We start from the raw sequence: 13,693 nt of genomic DNA on the forward strand, positions 1-13,693 counted from the left end.
AGGGGAGGGTTTGGCCCAGCGTCGTCCGGGTTAGGGGAGGGTTTGGCCCCAGCGTCGTCCGGGTTAGGGGAGGGTTTGGCCCCAGCGTCGTCCGGGTTAGGGGAGGGTTTGGCCCCAGCGTCGTCCGGGTTAGGGGAGGGTTTGGCCCCAGCGTCGTCCGGGTTAGGGGAGGGTTTGGCCCCAGCGTCGTCCGGGTTAGGGGAGGGTTTGGCCCCAGCGTCGTCCGGGTTAGGGGAGGGTTTGGCCCCAGCGTCGTCCGGGTTAGGGGAGGGTTTGGCCCCAGCGTCGTCCGGGTTAGGGGATGTCCTTGTACCATCGTGCGCTAGCAGCTTCTGTGGTGGCCCGGGCGTATGCACGCTGACACGGTTGCCAGTTGGACGGTGTTTCCTCCGTCACATTGGTAGCCACCCTTTGCCTTGATGACAGCTTTGCACACTCTTGGCATTCTCTCAACCAGCTTCATGAGGTAGCCACCTGGAATGAATTTCAATTAACAGGTGTGCATTGTTCAAAGTTAATTTGTGGAATTTCTTTACTTTTTAATGTGTTTGAGCCAATCAGTTGTGTTGTGACAAGGTAGGTGTGGTATACAGAAGATAGCCCTATTTAGTAAAAGACCAAATCCAGATTATGGCAAGAACAGCTCAAGTAAGCAAAGAGAAATGACAGTCCATCATTACTTTAAGACATGAAGAACTTTGTTGAAGAAGTTTCTTCAAGTGCAGTCGCAAAAACCGAGGGATGGAGTGCTGCATCAGATGACCTGGCCTCCACAACCACCCGACGTCAACCGAATTGAGATGGTTTGGGATGAGTTGGAACGCAGAGTGAAGGAAAAGCAGCCAACAAGTGCTCAGCATATGTGGGAACTCCTTCAAAACTGTTAGAAAAGCATTCCTCATGAAGCTGTTTGAGAGAATGCCAAGAGTGTGCAAAGCTGTCATCGAGGCAAAGAGTGGCTACGTAGAAGAATCTCAAACATATAATGTATTTTGATTTGTTTAATATGCGTCCCAAATGACACCCTATTCCCTCTTGGTCAAAAGGAGTGCACAATAAAGGGTCATTTGGGACGTAACATTGTGTCATTTTTTGTCATTTGGGAAGTAACATTGACTTGACTTCTTGTCTAAACCTTCTGACGCATCACGTCTCCACACACTTCCTCATACACCCCCTTACCCACTCCTGTTCTATTCACACACATTTCTTCAATCTACTTTGAGCTGGCAGCAGTGGTGAGGAGTAGGTGTGATGATGGGAGATATAGGAGAAGGAGAAAGAGGAATGGAGAGGTGGAGGAGAGGAAGAGAGGAAGAGAGGAGAGGTGGATGAGAGGAAGAGAGGAAGAGAGGAGAGGTGGATGAGGAGGTGGAGGAGAGGAGAGAGGTAGTACTGTAACTAGTAGCTAACACTTTGGCTTGACTAAGTGATTTGACACAGAGTCACTGTAAAAGCAGGTGGAATTATATAACAGCTAGCCAGTTTAACTGCCGCCACACACACACACACACACACACACACACACACACACACACACACACTCCAGTGGAGCCAGCAGCGGCTGTCCTCTTTGCCAAGGTGAGAGAGGGTCATGCTGAGAGTTTTAGTCTGAGTTGTGTTTGGAATGCAGGAACCATCACTCACTGTCTTCCCTGGTCCCTTTACCCTGCTTCACCCCACAGGACCCATCACTGTCTTTACTGTCTTCCCTGGTCCCTTTACCCTGCTTCACCCCACAGGACCCATCACTGTCTTTACTGTCTTCCCTGGTCCCTTTACCCTGCTTCACCCCACAGGACCCATCAGTCTTTAATGTCTTCCCTGGTCCCTTTACCCTGCTTCACCCCACAGGACACATCACTGTCTTTACTGTCTTCCCTGGTCCCTTTACCCTGGTTCACCCCACAGGACCCATCACTGTCTTTACTGTCTTCCCTGGTCCCTTTACCCTGCTTCACCCCACAGGACCCATCACTGTCTTTACTGTCTTCCCTGGTCCCTTTACCCTGCTTCACCCCACAGGACCAATCACTGTCTTTACTGTCTTCCCTGGTCCCTTTACCCTGCTTCACCCCACAGGACCCATCACTGTCTTTACTGTCTTCCCTTGTCCCCTTACCCTGCTTCACACCACAGGACCAATCACTGTCTTTACTGTCTTCCCTGGTCCCTTTACCCTGCTTCACCCCACAGGACCCATCACTTTCTTTACTGTCTTCCCTTGTCCCCTTACCCTGCTTCACCCCACAGGACCAATCACTGTCTTTACTGTCTACCCTGGTCCCTTTACCCTGCTTCACCCCACAGGACCCATCACTGTCTTTACTGTCTTCCCTTGTCCCCATACCCTGCTTCACCCCACAGGACCAATCACTGTCTTTACTGTCTTCCCTGGTCCCTTTACCCTGCTTCACCCCACAGGACCCATCAGTCTTTAATGTCTTCCCTGGTCCCTTTACCCTGCTTCACCCCACAGGACCCATCACTGTCTTTACTGTCTTCCCTTGTCCCCTTACCCTGCTTCACCCCACAGGACCAATCACTGTCTTTACTGTCTTCCCTGGTCCCTTTACCCTGCTTCACCCCACAGGACCACTGTCTTCCCTGGTCCCCTTACCCTGCTTCACCCCACAGGACCCATCACTGTCTTTACTGTCTTCCCTTGTCCCCTTACCCTGCTTCACCCCACAGGACCAATCACTGTCTTTACTGTCTTCCCTTGTCCCCTTACCCTGCTTCACCCCACAGGACCAATCACTGTCTTTACTGTCTACCCTGGTCCCTTTACCCTGCTTCACCCCACAGGACCCATCACTGTCTTTACTGTCTTCCCTTGTCCCCATACCCTGCTTCACCCCACAGGACCAATCACTGTCTTTACTGTCTTCCCTGGTCCCTTTACCCTGCTTCACCCCACAGGACCCATCAGTCTTTAATGTCTTCCCTGGTCCCTTTACCCTGCTTCACCCCACAGGACCCATCACTGTCTTTACTGTCTTCCCTTGTCCCCTTACCCTGCTTCACCCCACAGGACCAATCACTGTCTTTACTGTCTTCCCTGGTCCCTTTACCCTGCTTCACCCCACAGGACTACTGTCTTCCCTGGTCCCCTTACCCTGCTTCACCCCACAGGACCCATCACTGTCTTTACTGTCTTCCCTTGTCCCCTTACCCTGCTTCACCCCACAGGACCATTCACTGTCTTTACTGTCTTCCCTGGTCCCTTTACCCTGCTTCACCCCACAGGACCCATCACTGTCTTTACTGTCTTCCCTTGTCCCCTTACCCTGCTTCACCCCACAGGACCAATCACTGTCTTTACTGTCTTCCCTGGTCCCTTTACCCTGCTTCACCCCACGGGACCCATCACTGTCTTCCCTGGTCCCTTTACCCTGCTTCACCCCACGGGACCCATCACTGTCTTCCCTGGTTCCTTTACCCTGCTTCACCCCACAGACACACACACACAATCAGTGTGTACACGGCGTCACGTGATATAACCCCTTTGTGTACTCTGCAGTCAACATGTCCGTTGCGCTGTGTGTGTGTGTGTATTCAGGCACGTGGACAGACAGGACTCTACCTGTGCAGAGCACAGGCCCCTTTGCCCTTACAATCTCCAACGTGTCCTTGTGGGTGGTGGTAGACATTCACACACTAATATTTGTTGTTGTGTACATTTTTTGTTGTTGTTGTTCTGAACCCACTGCCTGCAAGTCGTCGTGGTAACTGTAGCATATGGTAGGATTATTAAAGTGAATAAGACTGAAGCATTTGAGGCTAAGGGATATTTATTTGTGTCGTTTAATTTGCCTCTAAGATGTGTCCATCTATTGCTTCTATGGAACTAAATAATGAAAGTCATAATTGCTTAACGAGCTGTTGAGTAAAACTTTTTTGGATCACAAAAGTTCTATGCACGGCCCTGGTTGTATTGACCTCTGTATTCTCCTGACCTCTCCTCCAGCCACCAGACACAGACAACATGCTGGGACCATCCCAAGATGGCCGACCTCTACCAGTCTCTGGGTAAGAGGTCCACATACAGTGGACCAACAGACAAATTGAACCTTTGTCAAGTAGGACCTATTTCAGATGCACTTGATGAGGTTTGCCCTGTATAGGGTTGCAAAATTCAGTGAACTTTCAATAAATGTTCTGTTTTCCCAGACATCCCGGTTGGATTTCCTGCTTATTCCCTTCTGATTCCGGGAATCCTCCAACCAGGATTTCGGGAAAACCAGAGAATTTATTGAAAGTTTCCAGAATTGTGCAACCCTATCTCTATACAATTGTATTGTACTGTACCAAACGTGTGAGCGAGCTACATCAAGTCAAGTAGCAGGCCAATGGCTGGTTATGGATGGAGATAGCACTGTTTCACACTGTATTTAGTTTTAGTGACTGTCTCTCCATGTGTCTCTGCAGCCGACCTGAACAACGTGCGTTTCTCAGCCTACCGGACAGCCATGAAGCTGAGGCGCCTGCAGAAAGCTCTCTGTCGTAAGTCCAGCCCTCTCACAGAGTCACCGCCCAAAACGACCTCATCTCCTCCATCAGCCCTCCAGCCCCCTCACACTGTCCTTCAGTACCTCCTCTACTCCATCACCCCTCACAGAGTCACCGCCCAAAACGACCTCATCTCCTCCATCAGCCCTCCAGCCCCCTCACACTGTCCTTCAGTACCTCCTCTACTCCATCACCCCTCACAGAGTCACTGTCCTTCAGTACCTCCTCTACTCCATCACCCCTCACAGAGTCACTGTCCTTCAGTACCTCCTCTACTCCATCACCCCTCACAGAGTCACTGTCCTTCAGTACCTCCTCTACTCCATCACCCCTCACAGAGTCACTGTCCTTCAGTACCTCCTCTACTCCATCACCCCTCACAGAGTCACTGTCCTTCAGTACCTCCTCTACTCCATCACCCCTCACAGAGTCACTGTCCTTCAGTACCTCCTCTACTCCATCACCCCTCACAGAGTCACTGTCCTTCAGTACCTCCTCTACTCCATCACCCCTCACAGAGTCACTGTCCTTCAGTACCTCCTCTACTCCATCACCCCTCACAGAGTCACTGTCCTTCAGTACCTCCTCTACTCCATCACCCCTCACAGAGTCACTGTCCTTCAGTACCTCCTCTACTCCATCACCCCTCACAGAGTCACTGTCCTTCAGTACCTCTTCTACTCCATCACCCCTCAATGATTCACTGCCCTGCAGTACCTCTTCTACTCCATCACCCCTCACAGATTCACTGCCCTGCAGTACCTCTTCTACTCCATCAGCCCTCACAGATTCACTGCCCTGCAGTACCTCCTCTACTCCATCACCCCTCACAGATTCACTGCCCTGCAGTACCTCTTCTACTCCATCACCCCTCACAGATTCACTGCCCTGCAGTACCTCTTCTACTCCATCAGCCCTCACAGAGTCACTGCCCTGCAGTACCTCTTCTACTCCATCACCCCTCACAGATTCACTGCCCTGCAGTACCTCTTCTACTCCATCACCGCTCACAGATTCACTGCCCTGCAGTACCTCCTCTACTCCATCACACCTCACAGATTCAATACTCTGTTACACATCAGTTACACATCAGATACTCTGTTACACATACGTTACTCTGTTGCACATCAGTTACTCTTACACATCAGTTACTCTGTTACACATCAGTTACACATCAGTTACACATCAGTTACTCTGTTACACATCAGTTACACATCAGTTACTCTGTTACACATCAGTTACTGTTACACATCAGTTACTCTGTTACACATCAGTTACTGTTACACATCAGATACTCTGTTACACATCAGTTACACATCAGTTACTGTTACACATCAGATACTCTGTTACACATCAGTTACTCTGTTACACATCAGTTACTCTGTTACACATCAGTTACACATCAGATACTCTGTTACACATCAGTTACTCTGTTGCACATCAGTTACTTTTCACGTTACACGTTACTCTGTTACACATCAGTCACACATCAGTTACTCTGTTACACATCAGTTACTCTGTTACACATCAGTTACTCTGTTGCACATCAGTTACTCTGTTGCACATCAGTTACTCTGTTGCACATCAGTTACTCTGTAACTCTCTCTTTCTCTTACCCACACTCACTCACCCTCTTCTTCCCTCCTTCCCTCATCTCGTCTCCTCCACTCCACTCTTCTCTCCCCCCCTCCTCCACTCCTCTCTCCCCTCCCTCCCTCCCTCCTCCACTCCTCTCTCCCCTCCCTCCCTTCTCCACTGCTCCTATCTCCCCTCCCTCATCTCCTCCACTCCTCTCCTCTCCTCTCTCCCCTCCCTCATCTCCTCCTCTCAACTCCCTCCTCTCCTCTCCAGTGGACCTCCTGGGTATGCCCGCAGCGTGTGAGGTCTTTGAGCAGCATGGCCTGAAGCAGAATGAGCAGCTGATGGACATCATGCAGGTGATGACGTGTCTGACCAGCCTCTATGAGAAACTGGACCAGCAGCATGGGAACCTGGTCAACGTCCCGCTGTGTGTCGACATGTGTCTCAACTGGCTACTCAATGTTTACGACACGTACGTATAGTACACACACAACACTCACGACACGTCCCTCACGACACGTACCTAACGACACAACCCTAACGACACGACCCTAACGACACAACCCTAACGACACGACCCTAACGACACGTCCCTAACGACACGTCTCTATCGACACGTACTTAACGACACGTCCCTCACAACACGTCCCTAACGACACAACCCTAACGACACGACCCTAACGACACGTCCCTAACGACACGTCCCTAACGACACGTACCTAACGACACGTCCCTAACGACACGTCCCTAACAACACGTACTTAACGACACGTCCCTAACGACACAACCCTAACGACACGACCCTAACGACACGTCCCTAACGACACGTACCCTAACGACACGACCCTAACGACACGACCCTATATCGACTCGTCCCTAACGACACGTACCTAACGACACAACCCTAACGACACGACCCTAACGACACGTCTCTATCGACTCGTCCCTAACGACACGTCGCTATCGACTCGTCCCTAACGACACGTACCTAACGACACGTCTCTATCGACTCGTCCCTAACGACACGTCGCTATCGACTCGTCCCTAACGACACAACCCTAACGACACGACCCTAACGACACGTCTCTATCGACTCGTCCCTAACAACATGTACCTAATGACACGTCCCTAACAACACGTCCCTATCGACACGTACTTAACGACACGTCTCTATCGACACGTACTTAACGACACATACTTAACGACACGTCCCTAACAACACGTACCTAACGACACGTACTTAACGACACATACTTAACGACACGTCCCTAACAACACGTACTTAACGACACGTTCCTAACAACACGTACCTAACGACACGTACTTAACGACACATACTTAACGACACGTCCCTAACAACACGTACCTAACGACACGCCCCTAACAACACGTCCCTATCGACACGTACTTAACGACACGTCTCTATCAACACGTACTTAACAACATACATATACAGTTTGTTCGAAAAGGTGCATATTTAGCCATACAAAACCGTGGTTACACAATAAAAATACTAGGAAATCAAGCCTCAATATGTCTGACGTCATCTATCAGAGTGATCTAGTTTAATTGAAAGCTAATCATATACTTGACTAAAAAATACAGGGTTGACAGGAATCGAAAGACAAATTAGTTCTTAATGCAACCGCTGATTTACATTTTTAAAATTATCCTTACTTTTCAATACAGGGTTCGCCAAGTGACGCGATAACAAACAAAATGGCGAAATATGCGTTTAAAATATTTCGACAGAACAACAATTTATCATATTAAATATTGCTTACTTTGAGCTGTTCTTCCATCATATTCTTGGGCAATGTATCCTTTCTATGTTATAAACGTCTTTTGGTCGATAGATGTCCTCTGTCCTTCGAAATGTCCACCACCAACGACCGACACCCCGAAACGTTTCCAAAGCTAAAAAGGGCACGACAAAGAAATTCCTCAAAATCGCACTAAACGGATATAAATTGCTATAAAACGGTTCAAATTAACTACATTATGATGTTTTTAACAACTATAACGACTGAAAACATGACCGGAGAAATCTAACTAGTTAAACAACGATTTGGAATGAGGCAGGTCCGATGCCTATCTTGCTTGTGGCGCGCGGAGAAGAGAGGGAGGTGCTCCCACGTTTTGTGGTTTTATATGGGCTGGGATTGTGCAATCGACTCCATTCAAAACGTGATGACGTACAGACACCCAGAGGAAGACGTAGGCAGTGTCGGTTTCTTCATAGCATTCACTGTCGCCTTAAAAACAGACTCCAGATCAGGGGTAAAAAATTCTGAAATCTGACACCTGTCATGAAAAGTGCTGTAGAAATTGTTCTGTACCACTCAGAGACAAAATTCCAACTTCTATAGAAACTAGAAGGTGTTTTCTATCCAATAATAACAATAATATGCATATTGTACGATCAAGAATTTAGCACGAGGCAGTTTAATTTGGAGACCCAAATATGCTAATGCAGAACAGCACCCCCTATAGTTGCAAGAAGTTAACGACACGTCCCTAACGACACGTCCCTAACGACACGTACCTAACGACACGTACTTAACGACACGTCCCTATCGACACGTCCTTAACGACACGTCCCTAACAACACGTACCTAACGACACGTACCTATCGACACGTCCCTATCGACACGTACTTAACGACACGTCCCTAACAGCACGTCCCTAACGACACTCACTGATTGATGAGTATCTGATTGATTTATATGATTGATTGACATCTGATTTATTGATATGATTGATTGTTTTCACAGAGGAAGAAGTGGAAAAATCAGAACTCTGTCCTTCAAAACCGGCATCATCTCACTCTGCAAAGCACACCTGGAGGACAAATACAGATGTAAGTAGTGACTGATCTTTATATTACCTCACCTGGAGGACAAATACAGATGGAAGTAGTGACTGATCTTTATATTACCTCACCTGGAGGACAAATACAGATGTAAGTAGTGACTGATCTTTATATTACCTCACCTGAAAGACAAATACAGATGGAAGTAGTGACTGATCTTTATATTACCTCACCTGGAGGACAAATACAGATGGAAGTAGTGACTGATCTTTATATTACCTCACCTGGAGGACAAATACAGATGGAAGTAGTGACTGATCTTTATATTACCTCACCTGGAGGACAAATACAGATGGAAGTAGTGACTGATCTTTATATTACCTCACCTGGAGGACAAATACAGATGGAAGTAGTGACTGATCTTTATATTACCTCACCTGGAGGACAAATACAGATGGAAGTAGTGACTGATCTTTATATTACCTCACCTGGAGGACAAATACAGATGTGGTCTATTCTGTTAGTATGACTAGTATAACTAGTACATAGAGACAGTATCCATGTTGTCTAGTCTGTTAGTATGACTAGTATAACTAGTATATAGAGACAGTATCCATGTGGTCTAGTCTGTTAGTATGACTAGTATAACTAGTATATAGAGACAGTATCCATGTGGTCTAGTCTGTTAGTATGACTAGTATAACTAGTATATAGAGACAGTATCCATGTGGTCTATTCTGTTAGTATGACTAGTATAACTAGTATATAGAGACAGTATCCATGTGGTCTAGTCTGTTAGTATGACTAGTATAACTAGTATATAGAGACAGTATCCATGTGGTCTAGTCTGTTAGTATGACTAGTATAACTAGTATATAGAGACAGTATCCATGTGGTCTAGTCTGTTAGTATGACTAGTATAACTAGTATATAGAGACAGTATCCATGTGGTCTAGTCTGTTAGTATGACTAGTATAACTAGTATATAGAGACAGTATCCATGTGGTCTAGTCTGTTAGTATGACTAGTATAACTAGTATATAGAGACAGTATCCATGTGGTCTAGTCTGTTAGTATGACTAGTATAACTAGTATATAGAGACAGTATCCATGTTGCCTAGTCTGTTAGTATGACTAGTATAACTAGTATATAGAGACAGTATCCATGTGGTCTAGTCTGTTAGTATGACTAGTATAACTAGTATATAGAGACAGTATCCATGTTGTCTAGTCTGTTAGTATGACTAGTATAACTAGTACATGGAGACAGTTTCCATGTTGTCTAGTCTGTTAGTATGTATCTCTTGACTTGGATATTTACCTCTCTCCACTGCTCGCTGCCTCCCCCTCCCTCCCTCTCTCTCCCCCACCTCTATCAGTCCTGTTCCGTCAGGTAGCCAGTGCTACAGGGTTCTGTGACCAGCGGAGGCTGGGTCTTCTCCTCCATGATTCCATCCAGATCCCCCGTCAGCTGGGAGAGGTGGCCTCCTTCGGGGGCTCCAACATCGAGCCCAGCGTCCGCAGCTGCTTCCAGTTTGTATGTGAAGCTAGTAGCTGTGGTCCTAGCTATGCACACACACACACACACACAAGCACGGACGCACTTACACACATGCACTCATGCACGCACACACATGCTTACACACACACACACATACACACACACAAACAACGTACATATAACACGCAGGCGTATAAACTACCTCACATTCCACACTACTGTGCTAAGCACATTCTGCAGATCACATGCATTTAATGGGAAACCATACTATGCACTGTGGGAAAATGTCTGACAAAATGTCTGACAAAGACAAAAAAATATTATAATAATAAATAGGAAAAAAGAAGGACATCAGACAGGACTGCTGGGAAGATCTGAGTTGGAATCATCTTTCTAGTTATCCACAGCAGCCAATTTAGCCAAAGTACATCTGTTAGCCTGCTAGATATGTTAGCCAAAGAACATATGTTAGCCCGCTAGCTATGTTAGCCAAAGAATATTTGTTAGCCTGCTAACTATGTTAGCCAAAGTACACATGTCAGCCTGCTAGCTATGTTAGCCTGCTAGCTATGTGAGCCAAAGAACACATGTTAGCATGCTAGCTATGTTAGCCAAAGTACATATGTTAGCCTGATAGCTATGTTAGCCAAAGAACATATTTTAGCCTGCTAGCTATGTTAGCCAAAGAACACATGTTAGCCTGCTAGCTATGTTAGCCAAAGTACATATGTTAGCCTGCTAGCTATGTTAGCCAAAGTACATATGTTAGCCTGCTAGCTAGGTTAGCCAAAGTATATATTTTTAGCCTGATATCTATGTTAGCCAAAGTACATATGTTAGCCTGCTAGCTATAGCCTAATGAAACACCATATTGAATGTGTTAGCCAAAGTATATATGTTAACCTGGTGGCTATGTTAACCAACTGTTAGCCTGGTAGCTATAGTGAATCACCATACTGAATGTGTTAGCCACAGTAAATCTATTACCCTATGGTGATCTGTAATCTATGGTCCATCTGTCAGCCAGTGGAAATAACTTCTCTACAGTCATCACTGCATCTGTACCCAGCAGTAAATATGGCCATGGGAAAATATGTAGAGTGGAATGGAAAACCCCTGCTTTACAATCCAATTTACAAACATATTTAGACTGTAAATACCACTGGTTTGTCCTATTAGTCAAACCTTCCCTCTTGCTGACCGTAGCTCTTCCATAATTGGCTGTATGTGTGTTAAACTATTTCCAACAGGCCAATAACAAGCCAGAGCTGGAGGCTGCTATGTTCCTGATTGGTTATGTATTCTACTTCCTGTCTAACAGGCCAATAACAAGCCAGAGCTGGAGGCTGCTATGTTCCTGATTGGTTATGTATTCTACTTCCTGTCTAACAGGCCAATAACAAGCCAGAGCTGGAAGCTGCTATGTTCCTGATTGGTTATTTATTCTACTTCCTGTCTAACAGGCCAATAACAAGCCAGAGCTGGAAGCTGCTATGTTCCTGGACTGGATGCGTCTGGAGCCTCAGTCGATGGTGTGGCTGCCTGTCTTACACCGTGTGGCGGCTGCTGAGACAGCCAAACACCAGGCCAAGTGTAACATCTGCAAGGAGTGTCCTATCATCGGCTTCAGGTAGACAGACAGAGACAGACAGACAGACAGAGAGAGAGAGAGAGAGAGAGAGAGAGAGAGAGAGAGAGAGAGAGAGAGAGAGAGAGAGAGAGAGAGAGAGAGAGACATAGAGAGAGAGAGAGAGAGAGAGAGAGAGAGAGAGAGAGAGAGAGAGAGAGAGAGACAGACAGACAGACAGACAGACAGACACAGAGAGAGAGAGAGACAGACAGACAGACAGACACAGAGAGAGAGAGAGACAGACCGACAGACAGACACAGAGAGAGAGAGAGACAGACCGACAGACAGAGAGAGAGAGACGGACACAGACAGAGAGAGAGAGACAGACACAGAGAGAGAGAAAGAGAGACAGACACAGAGAGAGAGAGAGAACGAGAGAGACAGACAGACACAGAGACAGACAGGCTCTCTCCCTTTCTTTCTCTCTTGTTTCTTCTCAGTAGCCCTCTCTATCTCCAAGGGCAAGTCTCAAATCACACCCTATTCCCCATAGGTAGTGCACTACTTTTGACCATTGTCTACGTAGGGCGGCCACATTGAGCTCTGGTCAAAAGTAGTGCACTATATAGGGTGTAGGGTGTCATTGAGCTGTAGCCTCAGACTTCTCCCAACGTTTCCAAAGTCACAATAACAGTAACCCTTAGTTGACCCCAGGAACACAACTCCCTGACCTCAACCTTGAAGTTGACCTGACCTCTCTCCTGCCCCAGTGTCCCCTCAGACAGGGACACTATGTAACCTCTGTCCCTGTCTGCCTCTCTCTGTGTAACCTCTGTCCCGTCTGCCTCTCTCTGTGTAATCTCTGTCACTGTCTGCCTCTCTCTGTGTTATCTCTGTCCCTGTCTGCCTCTCTCTGTGTAACCTCTGTCCCTGTCTGCCTCTCTCTGTGTAACCCCTGTCCCTGTCAACCTCTCTCTGTGTAATCTCTGTTCCTGTCTGCTTCTCTCTGTGTAACCTCTGTCCCTGTCTGCCTCTCTGTGTAACCTCTGTCCCTGTCTGCCTCTCTCTGTGTAACCTCTGTTCCTGTCTGCCTCTCTCTGTGTAACCTCTGTCCCTGTCTGCCTCTCTCTGTGTAACCTCTGTCCCTGTCTGCCTCTCTCTGTGTAACCTCTGTCCCTGTCTGCCTCTCTCTGTGTAACCTCTGTCCCTGTCTGCCTCTCTCTGTGTAACCTCTGTCCCTGTCTGCCTCTCTCTCTGTAACCTCTGTCCCTGTCTGCCTCTCTCTGTGTAACCTCTGTCCCTGTCTGCCTCTCTCTGTGTAACCTCTGTCCTGGTCTGCCTCTCTCTGTGTAACCTCTGTCCCTGTCTGCCTCTCTCTGTGTAACCTCTGACCTGTCTGCCTCTCTCTGTGTAACCTCTGTCCCTGTCTGCCTCTCTTCATCAGGTACCGAAGCTTAAAGCATTTTAACTATGACATCTGCCAAAGCTGCTTCTTCTCTGGTCGTGTGGCTAAGGGACACAAGATGCAATACCCCATGGTCGAGTACTGTACACCGGTATGTATACACAGTGTGTGTGTGTGTGTGTGTGTGTGTGTGTGTGTGTGTGTGTGTGTGTGTGTGTGTGTGTGTGTGTGTGTGTGTGTGTGTGTGTGTGTGTGTGTGTGTGTGTGTGTGTGTGTGTGTGTGTGTGTGGGTGGGTGGGGGTACATGCGTGT

At 47.3% G+C, this 13,693-nt stretch overlaps 1 protein-coding gene across 4 annotated transcripts in view; it reads left to right on the plus strand.

The window, feature by feature from the left end:
- dmd (dystrophin) overlaps positions 1-13,693 on the plus strand; it is a 290,129-nt gene that overhangs the window by 250,136 nt on the left and 26,300 nt on the right. For all 4 annotated transcript variants that reach the window (XM_071330767.1, XM_071330769.1, XM_071330768.1 and 1 more), the window contains 7 exons: positions 3,971-4,032; positions 4,432-4,506; positions 6,364-6,565; positions 8,868-8,953; positions 10,285-10,442; positions 11,870-12,036; positions 13,421-13,532. In XM_071330767.1, the coding sequence (XP_071186868.1) occupies positions 3,971-4,032; positions 4,432-4,506; positions 6,364-6,565; positions 8,868-8,953; positions 10,285-10,442; positions 11,870-12,036; positions 13,421-13,532 (862 nt within the window). The remainder of the gene's footprint in view (positions 1-3,970; positions 4,033-4,431; positions 4,507-6,363; positions 6,566-8,867; positions 8,954-10,284; positions 10,443-11,869; positions 12,037-13,420; positions 13,533-13,693) is intronic.

Source organism: Salvelinus alpinus, chromosome 10, assembly GCF_045679555.1.
Source record: "Salvelinus alpinus chromosome 10, SLU_Salpinus.1, whole genome shotgun sequence".
Classification (NCBI taxonomy): Eukaryota; Metazoa; Chordata; class Actinopteri; order Salmoniformes; family Salmonidae; genus Salvelinus; species Salvelinus alpinus.